Here is a 27720-nt window from a genome sequence, read left to right as displayed (position 1 = left end):
GGACGTCCATGTTTACCATTCTCATTAAAAGTGAGAGTTAATGAAAATCACAGGAATGGAGGGGGAATCTTCCAATAGGAACGCTGGCTCTGGTGACCCTGGGGATACTCAGAGATTCCCTCACTTCAGAAAGATTATCTCTCACTACCTGTTTTAGTTATAGGACAGGAAGTAAAGAGAAATCTAAAAAAAAAAAAAAAAAAAAAAGAAAAACCCTGACAGGGGTTATATAACCCTCCTTTACTATAACCAAAATGAAAACAAAAAGTTGTGCTTTTAGTTACACTTTAATCACTATGGTGGCTATTACATTAGCTCCTATTTATATAAACAGGAGGGTAAAAATGTTTAGAACGTTCCCATAATAGACTTCATTGTCTCCTAGAACTGATTTAGAATAAAAAAGGTTCAGACTGGCTTGCGAAAGCTCATAACAATGATTTTGGTTTGTGTTTCCTTTTTTAGTATTTTGTCTGGCACATGTAGTGTTAATCAGTTCATTTCCTACGAAACTGGTGTGAATCCCCTATACGTGAGTCACGGGCGCGTTCTCGTGTTTGCAAAGAGTTAATGTACAGGATGATGAGCCTGCGGTACAGCCTCTGCACAATGACGGGCTGCCACGCCTAAGGCACAATGCCAGCCAATCAGAGAGCAGAGCTGAGCATTATAAGGCACACAGTCCCATCTACTGCAGGACAGAGACAACTGACAGCAAACATAGAGAAAACATCTGCAGACAGCTGCAAGGTGAAAACTGGAACTCTGAGTGGTAAGTGCTATCTCTGGACAAAAAATAAAATGTATGAGGATGTATTCCAGTCTGGGATGATGTGAACAATTTCAGCATGATGAGGACTGGAAGTAGAAAGAGATTATTTTACAGCAGTGATTAAATCAATTACCAGCATTCAAAAATATAAGATGTAGAAAAGCTTCAGATCATGCAGCAAGCTGACCATACACATTACAATCTGACTGAGTGATCCTTAGATCTATTTTTATTTTTATTATCATTATTATTATTATTATTATTATAATTATTATTATTATTAGTATTCATATTAATAATAATAATATTAAATTATTATTATTATTAATAATAATAATAATAATATTATTATTATTATCATTATCATTATAATTTGTATTATTATTATTAATATTATTCAGGATTTATATAGCACCAAAAATCTGCACAATGCCTTACAATCTACCAATAACTATGTATGACAATGGTTTGCCTGACTGGATATAAGGTGAATATGTTGTTTAGGAGGACCCTCATATTACAAAATTGTTGAGTATTCTTAATTTAAAAAAGTAAAGGTTTTAGAGAGATTATAAAATCAGATTGTAAAGGTCACCAGACACATTCCAATCTGACAATAAAATCTGTGTACAGTCAACTTTAGATTTACCAAAAGGGTGTACTATAAGGACATACTTAATATAACCAAGCAATTTGTATCCAATCAGGCAGACAGTTGCACTCGATCTAAAGGAGATTATGCAATCAGATTGTAGCATGTGTGGTAAGCTGTATGTGTATGGGCAGCTTTACTGGTGTTTCTATCTATCTTATCAATGTACTCCCTTTATAGAATGGGGTGTTACCAAGCACCCCATGGTTTGGGGTCAAACCACTTAAGCCCCGGAAGATTTTACCCCCTTCCTGACCAGGGGGTTTTTGCAATTCGGCACTGCGTGACTTTAACGGACAATTGCGCGGTCGTGCAACGCTGTACCTAAATGAATTTGACGTCCTTTTTTTCCCACAAACAGAGCTTTCTTTTGGTGGTATTTGATCACCTGTGCGATTTTTTGATCATGCGCAAAAATAACAAAATTTTTACATTTTTTTATAAGAAATCCCCCCCCCCCCCCCCCCCAAAAAATGTAAAAATCAAAATTTTTTAACATTTTTGGCCAATTTGTTTTCTGCTACCTATGCTTGGTAAAAAAAAATCACAATAAGCGTATTTTGATTGGTTTGCGCAAAAGTTATTGTGTTTACTAACTAAGGGAAAGATTTTTGTCATTTTTGTTGTTTTTTATTTTAACGAGTAATGGCGGCGAGCTGCCATTTTTTTGCGGGACTGCGACATTGCGGCGGACAGATCGGACCCTTGACTGACATTTTTAACACTTTTGGGGGTACCAGTGACATTACTACAGTAATCAGTGCTATAAATATGCACTGTTACTGTAAAAATGACACTGACAGGGAAGGGGTTACCTTTATTGGAGAAGGAGGGGTTAAGTATGTCCCTAGGGGCGTGATTCTAACTGTGATTGGACATGGCTACTGGTGTAAGAACAGAGATCAATGTTCCTACATAGTAGAACCATGTGATCTCCATTTTTACACAGGGGAGAATGACAGGCGGCTTTGTTTACATTAGCTGCCTGCCTTTCTCCCTTCACGGCGAACGATCGCGAGTGACCGGTGGACATCGGGTCCGCCGGTCACACGCACTGACTTGTTAGTGAACGAGCCGGGGCGGGCGCGCGCACGCCCGCTATTGGCTCACAAGCTAGAGACAGGCTAGTGACGTACCCATACGTCACTTTGCCTGGCCGGGGCTGACCGCCGCAGTATATGTACTTGTGGCGGTCGGCAACCGGTTAAGCTCAAATTCCCCTTCACATGGCTATGCTTATTACTGGTAGCAACTGATTATGTGTTAATGCTTTTAAACAATCCGTTGTTTTTTACCAGTTAAAAATGCTCACAGATATCTGTTTTATGTTGGGTACATTATATGATCGAATGCCTAAAGTCCTAAAGTAGTTTTACTAATCAAAATCAGTAGCGGCAGAAGTGCTGATGTCCCCGAAAAGTAACATCTTTGAGATAACAGAATATAAATATAGGCCAAGTGATATCTTACTGTTACATTTTAAGCAGTAAACACTTTTTTTTAGAACCAATAGCTGACAACAAGGCCGTGCATAGTCAGCTGGATATAATGTTTCTCTAAGAGGTCCAGTACTGTAGATAAAGTGCAGAATGCACATTTAATGTTGTTTTTGTATTTTTGCTATTTGTCACTCATAAGATTATTATTAATATTATAAAAATAATTCCAATGAACAAACATGTAATACAATAATGTTAACCAATGAACCATTCTGAAAAAAAAATGCTTAGAATCCTAGGTTCCAACTATAAGAAAATGAATGTGACACTACAATTTCCTTATTCTCCAAAAGTCATTTGCACACATTTATTACTTAAAGGATAAGTTCACTTTTTGAAATTATTTCAGATAAAAAAAAAGTGCATTGCACCAAGGATCAGCAGATTGCTGGTGCAATGCAGGTCTCCAGCAGATCTGCCAGTATATCTGCTTCCCCTTACATCCCATAAGGCCAAGCAGATACAAGACCGGAAGCATGAATGAACTACCATGACGCCCAGCAGTGCCGTGGTGGTTCATTGTAAGCTACAAAGCGACAGCTGCAAAGGCTGCTGGGCCTTGTAGTTTTTAATGAACATAGCCCTGACAATCAGTGATGCGCTGGGTCACATTTTTTTAAAATTGTGACAGCTAGCGGGTAGAGAGAAGAACCCCACCTAGCTGTCACAGCGGGGATCGGGAGGGGGGGGGGGGGTTGCAGGGGCCGGTCCGTTCGTAACATGTTACACTCTGAATATGGGTGTTCAATGTAACATGTTATGAAAGGTGAACTTATCCTCTAATGAGCCCTGTAATCTACCTTTTATGAAATTGGTTTCTACTGTGTTTTTCTGCTTCCCTGTAACATCCTCTGCACATTGCCATCTTAAGAGCATTAAAGGGCCCCGGGCAATGCAATGCACTGGGGCCCTGCCTACACAATCACCCACAAAAATAAAAATGCAAATTATGGATAAGGCGATATTTATTGGTACAGCAGTGCCAGGCTAATGACAGCTTCCAAGTTGGGCGGCTGGGTCCGGTGAACACACAGACGGGAGTCAGACTCGACTGTCCTGTGCGTGCCTGTTCCCGTGGAGGCGGACAGGCATTCCTGCAGTTGTGGGCTCCCCATCCATGGCCCAAGTGGCCTGACAGCAGCGCAGGGATGACCGGTGCTTGCCACCTGCTAAGTTCAGCGGTGGGATGCACACGGGAATCGGAACTAATGCTTGGCTGTGGCTCGGTCGCTGGGCAGGTGGGACCCCTGGGCAAGCGTGCCCATTCGGTAAGATGGCCCTGCCTCTACAAGCTTTGGAACCTCTACTTTTCCATCTCACTTCCATTTGTTTGAAATAAGCAGGTAGCACTAGTTGCAGTCATGTGCACTGCTCTATGCGCACTACTTAGTCCCATAGTCCATCTTGGGATCCATCAAGAGAAGATGGCTATGTTCCTATATACAGTGGGACCATGGAGAACCAATGTAATCACCCTCTCATAGGGAGTAGGATCCTAGCAGCAAAAAAAAGAAGGAATTTGGAGTTTTGGAGTAGGCTGAGAGCAATAGAAGTATTTTTTTTTTAAATTATAGAATATATTTTTCATAAACCACAATTTAGTGTCACTTTGAAAAAAAATGTAATAATGCGAAACAGTTATACAGCCTAAAAAAAACGTTCTGATCACAAAGATTAGCGCATTACAGATTTTTTTGCTAAAGGCCTAGCGGACCATTTACCCTGCACTCTCCTAAAATATAAATATTTAAGGGAAATCTTATTCGGTAAAGTCTTCAATCTTCGTTTGGTACATTTATAGTGTTGTATAGCAGTCTGAGATGATAGAGAATTTGTCTTGTCTTTTTAAATCCCTTGCTAGGCAATACACTTTGGATAATTGATGTCTTAATTAGCTTTGTGGTAGAAAGCAGCATGAAAGGTATATAGAGGCTGTATTGTTTTATTTATTTTTTTAGACTTTTGATAGAATGAGGGAAGGGTTAGAATCTTCATCAGTTCTCCACTGCTATCCAGTGCTCCCTTAGAGGGATTTTCCCATACTTCCTGTCCTGCTGACAACATCTTACCAGACAGGAAGTGTGAGAAAATCTCCAACAGCAACACAGACAGAAATATACACTTTTATTTAGAATAAGCAGGGACACAATGAGAAATAGAAATATGACAGGTTTTCCTTTCCCCTATTTTAAATAAAGGTGTATATTTTTTTCTCTATTGCCTTTGGAGATTTCCCCTCACTTCCTGTCTGGTGAAGCCACTGTCAGCAGGACAGGAAGTGAGGAGTGATCCCAAACAGAGCAATGGGTAGCAGTAAAAATGCAACAGGGATTCTACTCTTTCCAAATCTAAGTACAATTTAAAAATGGTTGGCATACATTTTAAACCTAGAACAGAAATATAACAGCTGTCGTCACTTCGCATGGTTGACAGTGATAGTATAAATATAAAAAAATAAAAGTGATTCCTACATTCAGCCTACTTGACAACACTGCAATCTTGCTTCATATAGGACACATATACTATAATTTAATTGGCTGTTTGAACGGCATTCATTTGGTTTTGGTCTGATGATGAACACATAGTGAGTCATTCCCCTAATATTTTAATGAGCTCCTCTACAAACACAAATACTTTTTATGGATCTCATATAACTTGTCATAACAGACACTCTAAGTATATATTTTTCATTCCAGCAACAAGGAGATCACATCGGAGAAGATGAAGCTTATCCTGACCTTAGCGTTAGCTTGTGTGCTTATCAGTGGACTGGAATCAGTAAGTTTCTTTGGGCATCATATATCTCTGTTTTTAGCTGCAATATATTCTGTTACTGATGAAAATATTTCTTTGTCTTCCAGACGGTCTCCAAAAAAACAAGCAATGCAGAAGGTAGGTAGTATATAAGGAGTGTTTATTGAAATGAAGTATATCTAACATAAAGACTACTTTAAACATCTATTTCTGCACTCATTGTTTTGGGCCACATAGAGGAAGGACCCATATTACGAGAGCATATGTCAGACACAAGCCTTTGGGCCCATTTCGGGCCTGCCAGGCCTTGTTATGTGGCCTTATGTGCACCCAGTTTTGCAGCCTCCTTGGACTCTCACCCTCCACTCCTGCTCCCTGTTGTCACTTGTAAACACAGAAGGCTTCTGTGTTTACAAGGGACAGCTTTGCTCTCAGCGGCTCCTCGAACTAACAAATCCCTGCACACACTCATGGCAGGGCATGGTGGAGACAGATCTCAAGAATCTGAAAGAGAGATCAATCTCCTTCCAGGGTGAGGCAGAGCCGTCTACACGGGAAGGTACAAGAGCCAGGCCAGGTAGGTGAGAAAGATGTGAGGAAGCTTTTTTTGGGGGGGGGGGGGGGGTTGGGGTTGCACACTGTGCATAGCGTGCCCCTAAACCCAACACTCTGTACACAGCCCACCCCGAACTCTGTACGTAACGCACTCCTGAACCCTGAATTCTGTACCTAGCGCACCTCTACACCCTGTACTTTGTACATAGTGAACCCCTACACCCTGCATTTTGTACATAGCACACCCCTGCAATCTGTAATTAGCGTGCCCCTAAACCCTGCACTTTGTACATAATGCACCCCTTGAACTCTGCACTCTCTATGTAGCATAAGCCTGAACTCTGCACTCAGTACCTAATGCACTGCTGAACCCTGCACTCTGTACATTTTGCACCTCGGTTACAACAGGCCCTTTGAGGGCAGCCATACTGTTTATGCAGCCCGTAAGGAAATTGAGTTTGACTCCCCTGACATAGAGGAAGGACCCATACTAAGAGCATCTAGAGGAAGCACCCATACCACAAGCACATGGAGGGAGGACCCATACTAAGAGCATATAGAGGAAAGACCCAAACCAAGAGCACATAGAGGAAGGATCCATACTAAGAGCACATAGCAGCAGGACCCATACCTAGAGCACAAAGAGGAAGGACCCATACTAAGAGCACATAGCAGCAGGACCCATACCTAGATCACATAGAGGAAGGGCCCATACTAAGAGCACATAGCAGCAGGACCCATACTTAGAGCACATAGAGGTAGGACCAATATATACTAAGAGCACATAGCGGCGGACCCATACCTAGAGCACATAGAGGAAGGACCCATACTAAGAGCACATAGCAGCAGGACCCATACCTAGAGCACATATAGGTAGGACCCATACATACTATTAGAGCACATAGCGGCAGGACCCATACATAGAGCACATAGAAGAAGGGCCCATAATAAGAGCACATAGAGGAAGGGCCCATACTAAGAGCACATAGCGGAAGGACCCATTCTAAGAGCACATAGAGGAAGGACATATACCAAGAGCATTTAGAGTAAGGAACCATTACTAAGCCACACATCTGACTGACTTGAATTGGCGTTTGCCATTTGTAGTGGCTGATAGCATAGAGATTTTCCAGCTTACTGAAAAACCTATGTTTATGATCACAGGAGTGTTTGGTACTTGGAGGTGCTCATTATTACAAACTAATTAAAAAATAATTCAAGGGTATGGATATTTTATATATAATTAAATTGGTCCAGCTTGGACTAATGTAACTATGTATATCCCATACCTGTCTGATGCATCTGGAAGCTAGACATTAACGTAGTAGACACTACTACTCCATTGATCTTCACTCTCTTCCATGTCCTACGCCAAGCAGCTGCTCTACTGCATTCTGAACACAGGAGGTCAGCTACTCAGCATAGGCACCATTCAGAGAATGCTTTAGATTTTCTGAATAAATGTAGCGCAATCTCTGATTGGAGGAGGTATAGAGCATGACACCTCTGTTCTGTCTATTTTTATTTATCTGATCAAAGAGAGAATGCTTTGCATTCATTCAGTAAATGCGAATCATTCCCTGAATGGCGCTTGTGCAGAGTGGTTGATCTCCTCTGTTCAGAATTCAGCAGGGCAACCACAAATAGAGGGGGGGGGGTCTCCCAGGGGAGGACTGGGTCAGGGGGCAGGGGGGCAATTGCCCCCCGGGCTGCTCTGATGCCCCATAAAAAGGCTGCACCGCTCCTGCCACAAACACGTCTAATTCCCCACCGCTAACTTACTGAGTGCAGGATGAAGACAAGGACAGAGCACAGGCCTAACACCCCCCCCCCACCCCCCCAGGATGGATGGTGTAAACTGTGTCTGAGCAGAGGCCGGTTCCCCACTGGAGACTCGCCCCGAGTTCGGCCAGTGAGTAGAGTGTACCTGGAGCGGAGCTTCAGCCTTGAATGGGGATCAGGAGGAGACCAGAAAGAGGGAGAGTGGGAGGAGGGCCGAGTCGCTGCACCATGGGCCTCTGGGTTTGTACTTTTCCCCTGGGCCGAAAGTTGCCAGTCAGCCCCTGGAGTCTCCCTAATGCTGCTCCCTGACAGGTTTTGTAATATTTCTCCTCTCTGTCTAAAATCTTTGAATATCCTTCAATAATATCCAGGATGTAATCAAATTATAGATACCTTTTTCTTAACAATGTACCTGCTGCAATGTATATTTTTTATAATAAAATCCAGTAAGGTGGCTTATTCAGATTGACTGTGACATATTCATGTTCCTCATTAAGAGATACACATGGTATTGCATTATATTAAATTTGTTTATGTCCTTTTTTCTCTCTCTCCAGAATGTGTCTGCTTACATGGAGGTACCTGTTTGTATCGCAGAAACCACCGCAGACCCTACAGATGTGCCTGCCCTATAAGATATGCTGGACAGCACTGTGAAATAGGTATACAGCTAATCCCTTAATTGTTGCCCTCTTCCAATAAATACATTTTTGTGTGATTCTCAGTTCACTGTGACACTTTTATTACAGACACACAAGCCACATGCTACAAAGACATGGGCCAGGACTACAGAGGCTATGCATCCAAAACCACTCACAAATATGAATGCCTGCGCTGGGACTCCCCACTTCTGAGAAATCATTTTTTCAATGCCAACATGAAGGATGCCTTAAAGCTTGGTCTAGGGAAGCACAACTATTGCAGGTAATGTTCTATATGTCTCAATGGTTAAAGCCCAATTCAAGCCCTGGCAATAGATTTGCAGGCAGATAGATATTTATATACTAACAACTTAACTCTACTGTTACATCAGTTTTACAGGGTGTCTAAATTTAAATGTCCACCCCAACAGGTACCAGAATAACAACTAGTGCCCTCAGTAATCAGCACTAAGTACTGTCTCTCTCCCCTTCTCTGCAGTACAAGTCAATATGAGCTTGTGATTGGGGGTGTGTCTGCTACTCAGCTCTGCCAGCATAGAGCACTGGGAGCAATAATTTTTCATTGGGAAAATAAAGCATTTTCAGACATTTCCAAGCAAAAAATAATTCAAACTGGGGAGGAGGGTTCAGGACTTAAAAGAGATAACTATGTGATCATTTTATTGGGCTTTCCATTCACCAAGTTACTGCAATACAAATGATCCAGGCAAACTCAGGGGTTGATTTACTAAAAGCGAATAGACTGTGCACTTTGCAAAGTGCAGGTGCAGTTTCTTCAGAGCTTAGTAAATGAGGTAAAGCTTCACTTTACAAAGAATACCCAATCACGTGCAAAGAAAATAAAAAAACAGAATTTTTGCTTGCACATGATTGGATGATGGAAGTCATGGAAGCTGTGGAGCAACTGTTCTTGCAGAGTGCAACTGCACCTTGCAAAGTGCACAGTCTATGCCTTTAGTAAATCAACCCCTTCAGTGTAAATAAATCACAATCTGGGTTGTGTTTGACTCGTTGCTCCTCTCTCCTGTTGACAGGAACAAGGAAGCTGTACGACACAATTATTTTGTGCTGACGGCTCTAAGTAAACCAAAGCAGTGTTGTTGTACAGGTTTTTGCAGTAGTGTTTATGTGGATGAAATGCCAAAAGACACCTTCACCACAACAGCAACCCGCAGTATAGAAAGCCCAGACCAAAGTTTCATATACAAGCCTGAAAGACTCAAACATGACCATAAGAGAAGCACATATCACTAACCTTTTTTGCATATTATGATTGGAATAGTTAACATTCCAATGTGTATGGTTATTCATAGTTACATAGTTAGTCCTAGTTGAAAAAAGACTCAAGTCCATCCAGTTCAACCAATAAAAGGGGGAAAAAAGAATAAAAGATCCCAAAAATAATAAAAAATAATAAAAAAGAATAAAAAATCCCATATATACACAATCCTATACCCACAGTTGATCCAGAGGAAGACAAAAAAAACCCCAGCAAAGCATGATCCAATTTGCTCCAGTAGGGGAAAATATTCCTTCCTGTTCCTCGAGAGGCAATCGGATATTCCCTGGATCAACTCTACCTATAAATGTTAGTATCCAGGTATACTAAGTAAATTTGGGAAAAAATCCAGGCCTTTTTTTATAGGCAATTAACTGAGCTGGCCAGAACCAGCTCTTGAGGGAGTCTATTCCACATTTTCATAGCTCGGTTCACACTGGGGCCGCACGACTCTGTACTACTTCGGGGGCGACTTGTGCATTCCCATGCACCACGACTTCGGAGCGACTTGCATGGACTTCACATAATGGAAGTTTATGCAAGTCACTCCGAGGTCGCCCCGAAGTAGTACAGGACCCTTTTTCTAAGTTGGAGCGACTTGTGTCGCTCCTATTAGAACGGGTCCTGTAGCAGTCAATGGACCGCGAAGGAGCGCGACTTGTCAGGCGAGCAAAGTCGCCTGACAAGTCGCGCTAGTGTGAATCGAGTCTTACTGTAAAGAAACCTTTCTGTATTTGGAGATGAAATCTCTTTTCCTCCAGACGTAAAGAGTGCCCCCTTGTCCTCTGTGATGACCTTAAAGTGAATTACTAAACACCAAGTTTACTATATGGACCACTTATGTATTTATACATATGTTTATACATACTTTTTTTATACATATTACTTTAATTATTTTTAATTCCTTAGGAGCAAGGGTTCGGTCTTGGGACCAATCCTGTTTAATTTATTCATAAATGATCTAGAGGAGGGGATATCTAGTACAATCTCGGTATTTGCAGATGATACTAAACTAGGATTGCCAATATCTTCGATGCAGGATGTGGAAACCTTACAAGCAGACCTGAACAAAATAACGGGGTGGGCAACTACATGGCAGATGAGATTTAATGTAGAAAAATGTAAAGTAATGCACTTGGGGGCCAAAAAACAGAAAGCAAGCTACTCACTAGGGGGGGAACCTCTGGGTGAGTCTAAGATGGAAAAAGACTTGGGGGTACTGGTAGACAACAGGCTTGGCAGTGGCATGCAATGCCAAGCCGCTGCAAGTAAAGCCAACAGAATACTGGCATGTATAAAAAAGGGGATTCACTCCAGAAATAAAGAGATTATTCTCCCACTCTACAAGACTCTGGTCCGGCCACATTTGGAGTATGCTGTCCAGTTCTGGGCACCGGTCCTCAGGAAGGATGTGCTGGAATTGGAAAGAGTCCAGAGAAGGGCAACAAAAATAATTAGGGGAATGGAGGACATCAGCTATGAGGAAAGACTACAAGCACTGAACTTATTCTCTCTGGAGAAGAGAAGATTGAGGGGGGATATGATATCAATGTACAAATACTGTACTGGCGACCCTAGTATAAGGAACAAACTATTCAGAGTAAGGGAATACAATAAGACACGTGGCCACTCACTAAAACTAGAGGAAAGGCGGTTTAACCTTAAAATGCGTAAGGGGTTCTTCACTGTAAGAGCGGTAAGGATGTGGAATTCTCTTCCACAAGCAGTGGTATCAGCAGGGAGCATTGATAGTTTCAAAAAACTGTTAGATGGTCACCTTAGAGACCCTAACATACAGGGGTATACAATGTACGGTTAAAAGCAAACACACACACACACATCATAGGTTGAACTGGATGGACTGTTGTCTTTTTTCAACCTCACTAACTATGTAACTATGTAACTATGTAGGTTTGGGTAAGTACATCAGTCTGTGCTATATGTAGAAATATCGTACATTGCTGTAAAATCCTATATACTAGATGCTTTCTGATGATGCAGCCTTAACAACATTTTTTTTTTCTTTTGCAGAAACCCAGGAACCGGAATGAGACCATGGTGCTACTTCAGGGGACCCAAAGAGATTTCCACTATGTTTTGTCAGATCCCAAAATGTGAATTGGAACAGACAACAGTATCGACAACATTGGAAAAAATAGGTTGGTGTTAAAGATTTCTAGATATGCTAGAACATTCTGCATCATTACTTTCAGTGCAATTGAACTTAAACAAGCCCAACCTGGGACTTTAACCCAAGTGCAGATGTCAGATTGTGTTCTTTTTAACTTATGTCTGATATCTATGACTTTGTCAATGAACCACAGTGACCTTAGTCTATTTTTCAATGCAGAACCTTCTTGTGGCCGCCGCCAGAACAAGTTGTATAAAATCGTGGGTGGGATGAGCAGTCCAATTGAATCCCAGCCATGGATATCCATGCTCTACCAAGTCAGCCGCAGAAACAGAAAGCAACTCTTCTTTCAGTGTGGAGGAAGTCTTATTCATCCCTGCTGGGTGGTCACTGCAGCACATTGTTTTCCTGATGAGTAAGTGATTATTCAATATGCTTTTTTGGCTTTCATCTAATGCTCCACGTTTTGGTGTCCAATATGCAATAGATCATTTTAATTGGATTTGATCATTTTATTTCATTTTTCATTTTCATTCATGAATGTCCTCTCGGGACATTAACGGGTTGATTTACTAAAGGCAAATAGACTCTGCACTTTGCAAAGTGCAATTGCACTCGGCAAGAGCAGTTGCTCCAGAGCTTACTAAATAAGCAGATCCCCTTCTGACTTCCATCATCCAATCTTGTGCAAGCGAAAATTCTGTTTTTTTTTTTCCTTTGCACATGATTGGGTATTCTTTGCAAAGTGAAGCTTTACCTCATTTACTAAGTTCTGAAGTAACTGCACTTGCAGAGCACCAATGCCTATTTACCTTTAGTAAATCAACCCCTAAATAACACTTAGTAGTAGTAAATTGAAAATTATATATTACCTAAGCATGCAGTGATGGCGAACCTGGGCACCCCAGATGTTTTGGAACTACATTTCCCATGATGCTCATGCACTCTGCAGTGTGGTTGAGTATCATGGGAAATGTAGTTCTAAAACATCTGGGGTGCCAAGGTTCACCATCACTGAAATGTAACAACTGTACACCTAAATCTGATTGATTGCTAGGAATTACTACATACTAGCTCTAGGTACTGTATGTAAGTAACAAAACCCAGAATAAATGTTATTTGTATTACTAAAATGGACCAGTGCTTTGTGCATGCATGGCAAATCAACAGGTTTATTTCAATGGCAGCCCCACTAGCTCTTTATACTTACACTTCCTTAACTTTTCTCCAGAGTTGTATAAAGTACTCAAAACCCATACTTGAGTAAAAGTACAAGTGCTCGATCAAAAAGTGACTTGAGTAGAAGTGAAAGTGCTCAATCAAAAAGTGACTTGAGTAGAAGTACTAAAGTATTCAACATTTTTTGTACTTAAGTATTGCAAGTAGTTTTTTTTTTTTTAAATTTTGCTACTCAAGTACTGAAAGTATAAGTACCAGTAGTTTTGAAAAAAAAAATTCTACTCAAGTACTGAAAGTAAAAGTACCAGTAGTTTTGAAAAAAAAAATTCTACTCAAGTACTGAAAGTAAAAGTACAAGTACTGTGTTATGTAGTTATTAAAGAAAGAAGTCAAAAGTTTGAACATTATATTGTTTTTTATTATTTCAAATGCAGCTTTTATTTATACATACAGTAGCATTTATTTTCGTATGCGCTGATAATACACATGTTTTGAGCTTCATGAAACCTGCCATCTACTGTTCTGGCAGTGGTAATTTTTATAATAGTAACAAGTGACTATGCAGCAAAAAAAAAAAATATCGGAGTAGAAGTATTGAAATCATCGAAAAAATTTAGTGAAGTAAAAGTGGAAGTAGGAGAAAAAAATTCTACTCCAGGAAAGTACAGATACCGCATTTCGGTACTTAAGTACAGTAGTGAAGTAGTTCTACTTAGTTACTATACATCTCTGCTTTTCTCCCTCTACATTTGGCTGTTGGGAGTGGAAATACATAACTGGTTCCTCCTGTTATGGTAGACTATGTGACTTATTAACAGTCCTTCTCATATGACAATTTGGGTTTCTGACAATTACACATTCAGACACTTGGGGGGGTCCTATGGGGTGGGGAGTGAGCCCTCGGTCCTGTGTAAGCTTCAAGCTTTGGAGCAAACAGAGGCCTTCTTTACTTTGCTACTGGTAGCTAAATGGATTGGTGAAAATTTGGTATATATGGGCAGCTGGGGGCCACCAATAAAGTGTATCTGTTGGGCAAGTTCATTTTACATGCACAACTTAATTAAATTTGTTTTTATTTAGCGAGACTCCTGAACCCAAGGACTATGTCATCATTTTGGGAAAGAATAACTTTGATGAAACCAATGAGTTCAGAGAACAGAAGTTTTTGGTGGAGAAAATCATCCGTCACCAACATTACAGCGATCAGACAAATGCTCTGGACAATGATATTGGTAAGAGGGAAACGTTGCTTGATAAACACCATTGAAGTACCAGTTAATAATTTGTTTATCCTTGCACTACAAAAATACGTTTAATAAGATCCAGTGTACTATTAACACAACCAGTGTTGGGGTAGTTACTCAAAAAATGTAACTACAGTAAACCCCCCTCCATTGCGGGGGTTACGTTCCGGACCCAGCCGCGAAAAGTGAAAATCCGCAAAATAGAAAAACCCTATTAAAATGCATTGTAGACATGATTTTTTTACTGTCACTGTACGTGTAAAAGCATTTTAAGGTCTTTAAACACACTTTTAAAACAATAGAAACTAATTTAAACACATAAAAGATACTGAGAGACATAGCAAGAGCTATGGAAAACACAAAAATATTTCATTTTTAATAATTTATATAGTAAAATAACATTACAAAAAAAAAAAACGCAATATACCGGGACCGCAAAAACTGAACCGTGATGGAGCGGGGGTTTACTGTAGTTACTAGTTACTTCTGTAAATTGTAACGAGATTACTTTACAAGTTACTGCATTTGAAAAGTAACTTCACTACTTATTACTTTACCTTCCTCTTTCTTAATTGACCGTGTAGAAGAAGATACATGACACTCTTTCTGCATAGAGTTTATTGTATAAGCACGGGCTTTGGGAAACATGAGAACAAAACCTGAAAAGACAGAATAAAACATAAAGTGCAACAAAAAGTCATAAAATTCATCCCTCTCTATTCTTCGAAATAACGATTGTATCGCACGGCTTGGGTAACGCAGGAAAGCGCGTTCCTATAGCCTAGTAAAGTAGTGTAGTTACCTCCTATAGCCTAGTAAAGTAGTGAAGTTACCAATATTAGTATTGTAACTAGTTACGTTACTTCGTTACCAAAAAAAGTAATGTAGTTACTGTAATCCGTTACTTTGTAACTAGTTACCCCCAACACTGAACACAACAGATACAATGCAACTTTTTATATATTACCCAGCATATGAATAAGACACTGTGGGCTTCAGGTTTTATAGTCCAGGATTCTAACATTCAGAACCTGTCATTTTTTTAGCACTGGTGAAGATACGCTCGGAATCTGGAGAATGCGCTGCCATGACTGATTATGTTCAAACTGTCTGCTTGCCACCACCGGACCTTAAACTAGAAGGTGGAACAACGTGTGAGATTGCTGGATTTGGAAAGGAGACTTATGGTAAATTTTATCTGCTGATTACTAAATTATTATTGTATTTTTAGTAAATTCTTACCCTGCTCACTTGGTGTTATATTCCTTCCCTGCAGATAGCATTAAGTACTCTCAGGTCCTGAAGTCTTCTACAGTTCAGATAATCCCTCAGAATGTATGCCAGTCAGAAGAATATTATGGGAAACTGATCAATAACAATATGTTTTGTGCTGGAGACCCACAGTGGAAGGTGGATGCTTGCAAGGTAAGATTATAATTAGAACAGAACAGCCTACAGTTGCTTTTATTTTGGAAACCTCTTTTGGGTTGACAATGCCTCAGTAATATCAGAGAGATATTAGATGGAAAATGGATGTTCATATTTGACCAGTTATAATAAAAATGCCTTTATAAAGCTTTTAGTTTATAAGCCTTGTGCTATCTCTTATCTCAAGGGAGCAAATGTTAAAGGTAACTGTAAATGTGGTAAATCCATTTAGCATTAATAGTCTAAAGCTGGGTATAAGCATATAGATTATTTTCAGTTCAACTTGAAGGCTGAACCAAATCAATCTGGCAGTTTCCCCCATCAATGGATGGAGGAATCACCAGCTGCACCTATTATATTCAGACTACCTGAACAGTGACTGCATCTGATTTGTTGCAGCTGCTCTTCGCCTACCAATTTTCCATTTGGCTCCTTTGATTTTTTTCAATTAAAGAATGTTGAGTGGGAGGGAGCCAACAGAGCCACCCTCATAGTAAACCGCCTCAAATACGTAAAGTGTGTATCCAGCCCAACTCCAGGCAAAAAAAAAAAAGTTTTCCGATGCCGTTGGGCTGTGGCCACATTGCATGGGTTAACTGTCGGTTTTTGTCTCGAGGAGAGGAGATATACTTATCTAATCCTCCAATCCTCCACAAGACTGGTCCAGCACCCCCGAGCTCCAGCGATCTTGAGTTGTGGACTGTTCCTGATGTCATTAAGCCCATCAAGGCTTCATAGACCAGGAATGGTCCACCGCTGGACAATGGGGGGAGCACAGTTTTCTGTTGGAAGGAAAGATCAAGTGAGTATAAGCTTTCCCTTCACCCCTATACAAAATTAGCAGTTGACCTGTGCATTGGGAGCACAGCCTCACTGAATGGGAAAACCTTTTTTCGCCCGGAGTTGGGCTTTAAGTTATCCTGCCCAAAAGCTTACCATACTCATTACAATCTGACTTTACAAACTCCTTAGACCTACCAAAAACTTTATAGTACAAAAGCCTGACTGATTAAGTACAAATTGAGTAGATAGTTTAGCTAGATCTTCATATTACCTCATTTTGGTAAAGGGTACAGTCAAACTGTAATTTGTAAATGAGCTTAAAGTGGCTGTAAAGGCTCAAGTTTTTTTACTTGCATGCATGCATGTAAAAAACTTTGCGTGTGCAACAGCCCCCCCTCCCCCAATACTTACCTGTGCCCTATCACGATCCTGCGATGTGCACGAGAGCAGTGGCTCTCCCGGGTCTTTTCCTTCTGATTGGCTGAGACAGCAGTGGGAGCTATTGGATCCGGCTACTGTCAATCACAGCCAGTGAGTCAACGAGCTGATTGCTATGGGGGAATTCAGCAAGAGGGAGGGGCAAGGAGCACAGGGGTTCCAAGAAGAGGGGAATTGGGGCTCTGTGCAAATCCACTGCACAGAGCAGGTATGTATGACATGTTTATTATTTAAAAAAATAAATCTGACTTTAATATCACTTTAAATTGCCAATTTATTACACGTCTAGCCTTGCACAATGGGCTATGACCTGTTTTCAAAGTAATACATCTAATCATTTATACTTGCCTCCTTTTAGGGAGATTCCGGTGGTCCTCTTATCTGCAAGCACAATGACCAAATGGTGCTCTATGGTGTAATAAGCTGGGGTGATGAGTGTGCCAAGAAAAACAAGCCTGGAGTGTATACTCGAATGACAAACTACCTGAGCTGGATAGAGGAACACATGGCCAAATCAGCCAGTATGCGAGGCAATGTTTTACCAAAGTAATTCATAAATACTGAGAAACTGGAAAACAGAGCTGTGAAGAAGCCCGTTAGCTTGTCAATGTAAACCAGTTGTCAGCTATTCTAAACAGGTTTTGTTGAGATCATTGGGGTTGATTTACCTAAAGGCAAATAGACTGTGTATTTGCAAAGTGCAGTTGCTCCAGAGCTTAGTAAATGAGCAGAAGCCCTGACAACTTCCATTATCCAATCATGTGCAAGCAAAAATTCTGTCTTTTTTTTTTTTTTTAATTTTCCTTGTATGTGATTGGGCTTTAGCTCATTTACTAAGCTTTGAAGCAACTGCACTTGCATAGGGCAATTGCACTTTGCAAAGTGCACAGTGCTGCTGTGGGCTCATGCACTTTGCAGTGCCTTTTGAAAAGTGACCATACATTCTACAATCTAATTGTACAATCTCCTTTAGATCTTCCATCACCTACACAGAGCAAGGGTCTGCTTGATTTGATACAATTAAAATAGATTGTTCAGGAGAACCTTATATTGCATAGTTTTGGAAAATCGAAAGATTTTACAGAGATTGCATAGTCGATGGTCAGCTTTAGAAACGTGGCTATTATAGTCGCTCTTGTTCATATTTGGATACCAGAAACATGAAAAGACATAGAGACAATCAAGACTCTTTACAGAACGATGCATCTGCGTTTGGTATCCCTAAGTAGAAAGACTGTTACATTTCAAGGACTGTTTCTAGACCTTGACTTTGGCCTTAATGGTAGTTAATCTGTTTTGCAGCTTTACTGCCGGTTCACACTGATCCGACTCGTCAGGCGACTTGGTCGCCTGACAAGTAGCTTCCAATTCTGTGCAATGGAACCATTCTAATCAGAGCGACTCAAGTCGCCCCGACTTAGAAAAAGGTTCCTACACTATTTTTTTGCAAAGTCGGAGTGACTTGCATTGACTTCTATTATGAGAAGTCATTGCAAGCCGTGCTGAAGTCGCCCGAAGTCGGGGCGACTTCGAGTCGGATTAGTGTGAACCGACTCTTAGTGAGGTTGGCTTACTGAATGCTCGTTTACACCTGTGTTATCTGGGAAAAACAATCTGCAGTGGATAGCTTTTAACATTATGGCAAGGATGCCGCTGACAGGCGGGATGGTAAAATTTGGATTAACCACATATTTTTACTGCCCCCTCAAAATCAAGTGTAAATAGGGCCAAAAAAAATTTGAGAATCTTCATATAATACATTATATGAATATTCATTTCAATTATCCGAACACATAAAGCACATTCCTGTTCACTTATTACTTCTCCATATGATTGAGCAGGGCTTTTTTTCTTAGAGAATTGGTGCAGGTATCCCCCCTCCCTTCTGAGTCACCCCTTGTCTCCGCCCTCTACCCAACTCCAAGTACCCCCCTTTTTAGAGAATACAGAACCAAGTATCATTTTGTGCTGCTAAGAAATTTGTATAAAGCTTGTTAATGATAACAAGAAAAGCAGTAAAATAGATGCCCAACAGCCAGCAACAATAGACCGCCGCTAAGCAACACTATATCCCCTACCCAGCAACAGTAGAGCCTCCCCTTCAGCAGCAATATACCCTCCAGCAACAATAAATCTCCCAACAGCCAGCATCAGTTGACCCTTCCCTTAAACAGTAGTTCCCTACTAGCAACAATAGATCTGCCACCAGCAACAATAGACCTCCACTGGCAACAATAGATCTCCCCCAGGGACAATAGATTCCCCGGCAGCTTGGATCAATAGACCCTCCAGCACACCCCACCACCCCTTGCTATGATATTAATTCAGTGCTAGAGGTGGAGGAACTGCATTCCCCCACATTTATGCTGAAAAAAAAAGCCCTGTGATTGAGTATTCAAAGTGAACAGGAATGTGCTTTTCACATAGTTGGATAATTGACGTTAATATTCAAACAATTTATTATGTGAAGATTCCCAGTTTCTTTATTAAATTAGACTCATTGTGTCTAGATATTTAATATATTTGGAACTGATATATTCCAGGCCTAAAAAGTGAGGGGCTTTTTAGCATCATCTTTGCACTGATACCCTATTGAACTTTTTGCTCTTCGCTAGTGATAGCCAATCTGTGATTTTGATGATTTCATCATATGATTTATGGAGAATCCTCCAATACTAGAATGTAGCCAATCATGATCCATGGCTTGTATGATTCTCCTTATATCGGACATGTTTTTAGGTGAATTGTTCAGTCAAAACTTTCCAATACGCCTGATTTGTAAACTGATTTTCTTACCACTATGTATTACCAAAAGTTGCTGTATAGGCGAACATTTTAAATTTCTGTGTAAATATTTGAAAAAAAAAAAATGAAGACAAAACAGGTATACCGTCCACTGCAAAATTTATGTGACCCAAATTATGTGACCCATTTACACCAAAAAACGACAAACCTCTTATGGCCAATACCCAGTCACAGTAAAGGCAAATACTGTATATTGTTTTAATGGCCTTTTCTCCTTGATCTAATCAGATCCTTGGTGCAAACATAGCTATTTTTTATTGGACCATAACTTGCCTTTTTTTTTTTCTTCTACAATAGAGGTGTCTAAAACATTTCAAAAACCTATTCAAAAGTATATTCCAAATCCTCATTTTCAGCACTGAATAATACCTCATTTTCAACACTGAAATGTTCTGATATGTTCTCTCCGGCATGACATTCAAGTGCCATTCTCTTTAATGGTGTCTAGGACTGATAAGTGTTTACAATATTAGTCCTCCTTTAGATATTTCCACTAAAGAAAATGGCAAAACTTTGTACACAATATATTACTGACTATTTATGTTAATTATATAATTTATGTAATATTTTAATATGTATTTACTTATAGAATAATCTAAAAACTTTACATAAATGTTACTTTTAAACCAGCAACAGTTGCAGGATTATCAACTAAGGTGGTGGCAATTAAATGCAGAACCCTATAGAAGACAATATTGTTTATAGAGGCCTTAAGTAGACTATGATAGCTTTAGACTATGTAGACTATGATAGCTCCAAATATTTTAAACAAAGGGCCAGTTTATTATCCTTCAGACTTTAGGAGGGCCGGATTGTGGCCCACAGGAGCAGTAAATGTCCCGGGCTCCGCATCAATGAGAATAAATATGGCCTCAGGTTTGGTGGTCAATAGAAGAAAGGAACAGTGCCCCTATTAGTAGTGGGAATAGTATCCCATCATTGGTATCGGTGGAAGAATTATAAGAATAGTGCCTCATATCAGTGGGAGGAATAGTGCCCCGAGGGCCAGATAAAGACTAGCAAAGGGCCACATCTGGCCCTCGGGCCGCAGTTTGGAGACTCCTGCTTTAGACTATCAATTCTATTGGTCACTTAAAAAAAAAAAGTGTTTGGAAAAAACTTTTCTACATTTAAAGCGTAACTAAACTGTATCTAAGCACCATAAGCTATTTAATTAATTTTAAATATTCAAAGCAAACTCACCAATCCATCCACATCTCCATACTTATATAACTTCTAGCTGTAGTTATCTTGAGTTAGGGCAGATGATTCATGTAGCACTTATTTTCTGGAATCCATCTGCCCTTAGCTCAGGCAGGATGGTGTGCTTGACTGAGAAAGCCCTCCTCACCATTTCCAGCTGAAATGGAAAAAAAAATGCCATGAAGACTCTTGTGATGTATGATATAATTTTGGCTAAGGCCGGAAACCAGCAAGCAACTGAAGAACTGTAAAAAAAAAAAAGTAAATATATTTACCTTCCTAGATTAATGTTAGCAGCATAAGGATTAATTATAGTTAATTTTGAGAAGAGCTACACATTAAATTAACACCAACTCTCTAGTGACCTCTTGAGGACAAGTTAAAAAAAACATCAGAAAGACCCCACAATAGCCAAGCTCCCCTAGGCAAGGCCGATGATCCTGCAACGTTCCTGTTTTAAAACAATGATTTTACAGAAGAACAATGGAAATATCAGTTGCCACTTTTGTAACATACGAGCCATACAATCTGTTCCTTATCTATTGTTTTGGAGGAAAGGTGGCATTGCTGCTGTGTGCCTTGTTCAATGTATTTTCAAACTGATGGGCTGGCCCCATATGTGTTTATATTGTCTCCTATTTATTTATTGATATTGTATGTCATTATTTTGATTTTATCTGTCATTAATAAACTATTTGTGCCTATATTACCTATACATGGCATTTATTTTGTGCTAACATTTGTTCATTGAAGCCTGTGTATAATGCAAAGATTCCTAAAAGACTTGTATCTTATGCCGCTCAGGCTCACCGAAGGGGATGTCAATCCTATACAGCCACCACTGGTAGTGCTGGGAGGGAGGAAGCCTGTCCTGGCTCCTAAGATAGCTCAGTATAGATGAAGATGTCCCTGTTAACGCACATCCATAGCATCCCAAGGTATAGTGGTAAGTGGCAACCTCAGCCTGGACTTTGGCCAGGCCATGCCCCCATCCCCATGACTAAGCTCCGAAGGGAGGAGGGGGCCTGGCCCAGCTGGAGTCCAGGCGGAGATTGTCATCTACTACCATACCTTGGGATGGTATGGATGTGCGGTCACAGGGACATCTTCCTCCATACTGAGCAATGATTCTAAAAGTCTGCCTCCTTCATTTAAAGATCACTTTTTAATGATGGAAGTTATAGTACAGCCTCCATGAATGGGGGAAGGGACAGAAAGGATGGGCATAGTTGGCAATCTTGACAAGTGCCTGCCTCTAACAGGTCCAGTGACTGTATAACACCGGCAGCACCATAAGTTTACAGCTGCTGGGGTATGGGGGAGGGGGGCAGAGGGCTTCAGATTTCAACTGGGATAGCTGGCACCAGCACAAGGAACATTTCTGATTAAATCTAAGTACTGTCCCTTGTGCTGATTTTTCTTTTTTCCTATTTTGCCTAAACATAAGCTCTAACATTGTTCAGTAGCAGAAAGATAACCCCTAACCGCCTTGTAATAATTAGAAAGCAAGATATGGAGACCTTTAATAACACGTGAATAAGCCCTACATGAATACTCACTGCAGGGCTCCAGTGTAGACAGCAATGATCAAGGCTGGATTTCAGTGGCGGCTGGTGCTCAAAATATTTGGGGGGCGCAAACAGAAAAAAGTAATAGGCATTGCTTTGCAGGAAAAAACGCTTTAAAAAATTGCGTGACTTTGAGGTCACAAAAGTGTGAAAGGGGCCTTCAGTAATTAAGGTATAGTGTGCCCCCTTTCAATGCAGAGAGACCAGTGTGCCCCCTTTCAATGCAGAGAGACCAGCGTGCCCCTTTTCAATGCAGAGTGACCAGCGTGCCCCCTTTCAATGCACAGAGACCAGCATACCCGTTTCAATGCATAGAGACCAGCGTGTCCCCTTTCAATGCACAAAGACCAGTGTGCCCCCTTTCAATGCAGAGATGCCAGCGTGCCCCCTTCAATGCAGAGACCAGCAAGCGTGCCCCCTTTAATGCAGTGACCAGCGTACATGGCCCCTTCAATGCAGTGACCAGCGTACATGCCCCCTTCAATGCAGAGACCAGCGTACATGCCCCATTCAATGCAGTGACAAGCATACATGCCCCCTTCAATACAGAGACCAGCGTACATGCCCCCTTCAATGCAGTGACCAGCGTACATGCCCCCTTCAATGCAGTAACCAGCGTACATGCCCCCTTCAATGCACTGACCAGTGTGCGTGCCCCCTTCAATGCAGTGACCAGCGTGCGTGCCCCCTTCAATGCAGTGACCAGCGTACATGCCCCCTTCAATGCAGTGACCAGCGTGCGTGCCCCCTTCAATGCAGTGACCAGCGTACATGCCCCCTTCAATGCAGTGACCAGCGTACATGCCCCCTTCAATGCAGTGACCAGCTTGCGTGCCCCCTTCAATGCAGAGACCAGCGTACATGCCCCCTTCAATGCAGTGACCAGCGTACATGCCCCCTTCAATGCAGTGACCAGTGTACATGCCCCCTTCAATGCAGAGACCAGCGTGCGTGCCCCCTTCAATGCAGTGACCAGCGTACATGCCCCCTTCAATGCAGAGACCAGCGTACATGCCCCCTTCAATGCAGTGACCAGTGTACATGCCCCCTTCAATGCAGTGACCAGCGTACATGCCCCCTTTAATGCAGTGACCAGCGTGCGTGCCCCCTTCAATGCAGTGACCAGCGTGCGTGCCCCCTTCAATGCAGTGACCAGCGTACATGCCCCCTTCAATGCAGTGACCAGCGTACATGCCCCCTTCAATGCAGTGACCAGCGTGCGTGCCCCCTTCAATGCAGTGGCCAGCGTACCTGCCCCTTCAACGCAGTGACCAGCGTACATGCCCCCTTCAATGCAGTAACCAGCATGCGTGCCCCCTTCAATGCAGAGACCAGCGTACATGCCCCCTTCAATGCAGTGACCAGCGTACATGCCTCCTTCAATGCAGTGACCAGCGTACATGCCCCCTTCAATGCAGAGACCAGCGTACATGCCCCCTTCAATGCAGTGACCAGCGTACATGCCTCCTTCAATGCAGTGTCCAGCGTACATGCCCCCTTCAATGCAGAGACCAGCGTGCGTGCCCCCTTCAATGCAGTGGCCCCGAGACCAGTGCACTTACCTGGAAGCAGCAGCGGCGCTTCTCCTCGGTCCCCCGGCGCGTCTCCTCGAGTCCTCCTGCTCCCGCCTCCTCCTCGGCCAATGGCATGGGGTTTGCCTTGCGGCCAATCAGGAATCAGGTATTAGACCCGTCCCTAATTGGCCAGGAGGAGGATCCGTGTGACAATAGTGAATTTTCATTCGCTATTGTCACATAATGGGTGGGCTCGGGGGGGCGCACTGCTCTGCACCCCGGGACCACCCTTTGCATCACCCTATTAGAGCCTCTGGCTCTAATCAGGTGATTTAAAAAAAAAACCCATTGCGCTCCATGCGTCCGGCGCCCCGCATGCAGATTAGGCACTATTCCTCCCACTGATACCAATGATGGGACACTATTCCTCCCACTGATACCAATGATTGGGAACTATTCCTTATATTGAAACCAACAATGGGGCACTATTCCTCCCACTGATACCAATGATGGGGCACTATTCCTACCACTGATACCAATGATGGGGCACTATTCCTCCCACTAATACCAATGATGGGGCACTATTCCTCCCACTAATACCAATGATGGGGCACTATTCCTCCCACTAATACCAATGATGGGGCACTATTCCTCCCACTAATACCAATGATGGGACAATATTCCTCCCGCTGATACCAATGATGGGGCACTATTTCTCCCACTGATACCAATGATGGGGCACTATTTCTCCCACAAATACCAATGATGGGGCACTATTCCTCCCACTAATACCAATGATGGGGCACTATTCCTCCCACTAATACCAATGATGGGGCACTATTCCTCCCACTAATACCAATGATGGGGCACTATTCCTCCCACTAATACCAATGATGGGGCACTATTCCTCCCACTAATACCAATGATGGGACAATATTCCTCCCGCTGATACCAATGACGGGGCACTATTTCTCCCACTGATACCAATGATGGGGCACTATTTCTCCCACAAATACCAATGATGGGGCACTATTCCTCCCACTGATACAAATGATGGGACACTATTCCTCCCACTGATACAAATGATGGGGCACTATTCCTCCCACTGATACCAATGATGGGGCACTATTCCTCCCACTGATACCAATGATGGGGCACAATTCCTCCCACTGATACCAATGATGGGGCACTATTCCTCCCACTGATACCAATGATGGGGCACTATTCCTCTGACTGAGGTGAGCAAGAATACAAGAACAAAGTTTAATATGTTTATTATTGCAGCCTGAACTGTACTGGAATCTCACTCTGTCTGCTAATGTACCTTGAACCCAGCTTTCTCTTTCTCTCTCTCCTTTCTTCTCTCTCCCACCCTACCTCTTTCTTTCCTTCAGTCTCCCTCCCTCTATCTCTCTTTCATTCCTTCTCCCTCCCTTTATCCCTCCCCTCTTTCTTCCTTTCTATCTCCCTCCCTGTTTCTTCCCTTCTTTCATTCCATCTCTCTCCCTCCCTCCCTCTTTCTTTCCTTCTTTCTTTCCTTCTCTCTCTCCCTCCCTCTCTCCCTCCATCCCTCTTTCCTTTCCCTCCCTCCCTCCCTCTTTCTTCCCTTCTCTCCCCCTCCCTCCCTATTTCTTTCCTTCTCCCTCCCTCCCTCTCTCCCTCCCTCTCTCTCTCTCTCTCCCTCTTTTTTCCTTCTCACTTTCTCCCTTCCTCTTTCTTTCCTTCTCTCTCCCTCCCTCCCTTCCTCCCTCCCCCTTTCTTTCCTTCTCCCTCCCTCAATCCCTCCCTCATTATTTTCTTCCTCCTCTCTCCTCCCTCTTTCTTCCCTTCTTTCTTTCTATCTCCCTCCCTTCATCCCTCTTTTTTCCTTCCTTCTCCCTCCTTCCATCCCTCCTTTTTCCTTCTGTCTCTCACCCTCCAACCCACTTTATTTCCTTCTTTCTTTCCTTCTCCCCCCTCCATCCCTCTTTCTTTCCTTCTCTCCCTCCCTCCCTCATTCTTTCCTTCTCTCTCCTTCCCTCCCTCTCTGCCTTCATCTTTCCTTCTTTCTTTCCTTCTCTCTCCCTCCCTCTTACTTTCCTTTTCTATCCCTCCATCCCTCTTTTTTCCTTCTCCCTCCCTCCCTCCCTCTTTCTTCCTTCTCCCTCCCCCCTCCCTCTTTCTATCCTTTTCTCTCTCTCTCTCCCTTCCTCCATCCCTCTTTTTTTACCTTCTCCCTCCCTCCGTCCCTCCCTCCGTCCCTCCGTCTTTCTTTCCTTCTCTCTTCCTCCCTCTTTCTTTCCGTCTCCCTCCATCCCTCTTTTTTCCCTTTTCTCTCCTTCCCTCCCTCTCTTTTTTTTTTCTTTCTCTCTCCCTCTTTCTATTTTTCTTTCTCTCTCCCTTCATCCCTCTTTCATCTAGGACTCTATTTACCCACGCCCAATATTTAGCATAGTTTAAACCATGCTCGATTTTTGCTACGCGCACCACCTTTTTCCCCCCAGCTAGACAACGTCTACAACTGAAGGCCCTGCTTATAATTAAAATACTACGCACAAAAAAAGCATCCCTAAAAAAAGTTTTGAGAATGTTGGCAACTGTGTAATAGGTGTCCCTCGTTCCCATCTCAAAAAGTTGGGAGGTATGCAGTTTGACAGCCATGTGGGTGAGCAGCCACAATGTCTGCATTCAGGGCTGCTCACCTGAAAGGCTGGAATTTTGGGACAAGCGGCTGCTGGGTTCCTAAAGACATAGATGGACTGCAGGAATGCAAAACTTGGCAGCTTATCTGTTGATGTTGTAGGCACAGTATGGATACTCACCCAGCCACCCGATCCAGTGTTGTCCCACTGACAACCTTCTGTGACCAGACACAGCTCAGTCCCGCGTCACCATCTTATGCGTGACGCTCTTTCGGGTTCAGCCGGCGGGGCCTCGGTATGACATCCCACTAGGCCTGCTCCCCTCCTACAAGCTGAATGGAAGACCCGAGGCCTCCTAGGATATGTGACATGCATATCCCAGATGGCTGAGCGAGTGCTGTGCACGTCATTCGTCTAGGCCACATGTGTCGAACACAACCTCCAGGCCATTTCATGCGGCCCTCTCACCTCTCCTGCAGCTATGGCATCTCCCTTGTCCCAACCCCCACCTTGTCTCAGCAGTCAGAAACAGAGAGGAGGACAGAATAATGCGCTTCTTTGTGCAGCTGCGGAGAGGTTTATCTCTGATGCAGCAGAGAGGAGATCAAAACTCCTCCTTCAGATCCTGCACCTCTCTGTGGCAGCATCCCCTCATCCCAACCTCCTCTGTTCTCAGCATTTAGCAGAATCCGACAGATGATTCCAGCCCTCCTCTGGTTCTCCTCTAGACTCTTCACTTTCTGCCTCCCAGCTCCAGCCCCAGCTCCAGCCCCAGCTTCTTCCAGCCAGCAACACATGGTAAGGGGGGTGCGCTGTGATGTAAGAGTGGGTGGGGGACTTTTGACTTCTGA

The 27720-nt window shown here is 42.4% G+C and overlaps 1 protein-coding gene across 1 annotated transcript; it reads left to right on the top strand.

Moving 5' to 3' along the window:
* The first annotated feature begins 701 nt into the window (after positions 1 to 701).
* On the top strand, positions 702 to 17825 carry PLAU (plasminogen activator, urokinase). The gene is made up of 11 exons (XM_082268914.1): positions 702 to 772; positions 5620 to 5701; positions 5785 to 5815; positions 8572 to 8676; positions 8764 to 8938; positions 11987 to 12114; positions 12306 to 12501; positions 14346 to 14497; positions 15556 to 15696; positions 15786 to 15934; positions 17517 to 17825. Exons 2-11 carry the CDS (start codon positions 5645 to 5647, stop codon positions 17706 to 17708), a joined length of 1326 nt encoding a protein of 441 aa, XP_082125040.1. The 5' UTR covers positions 702 to 772; positions 5620 to 5644; the 3' UTR covers positions 17709 to 17825.
* Positions 17826 to 27720: the final 9895 nt, after the last annotated feature.

The sequence above is a fragment of the Pelophylax lessonae genome (assembly GCF_965119305.1).
Source record: "Pelophylax lessonae genome assembly, chromosome: 9".
Lineage (NCBI taxonomy): Eukaryota > Metazoa > Chordata > Amphibia > Anura > Ranidae > Pelophylax > Pelophylax lessonae.
Note: the sequence above shows the minus strand (reverse complement) of the source record. Positions and strands in the feature narration are given on the sequence as shown.

What these genes read in the sequence shown, in the direction of transcription:
- PLAU (XM_082268914.1), top strand. Translation starts at nt 5,645, where the DNA reads ATGAAGCTTATCCTGACCTTAGCGTTAGCTTGTGTGCTTATCAGTGGA. An exon ending in GACAACATTGGAAAAAATAG is followed by an intron (nt 12,115 to 12,305) that starts GTTGGTGTTAAA and finishes TTTTCAATGCAG; the next exon opens with AACCTTCTTGTGGCCGCCGC. An exon ending in ATTTGGAAAGGAGACTTATG is followed by an intron (nt 15,697 to 15,785) that starts GTAAATTTTATC and finishes CCTTCCCTGCAG; the next exon opens with ATAGCATTAAGTACTCTCAG.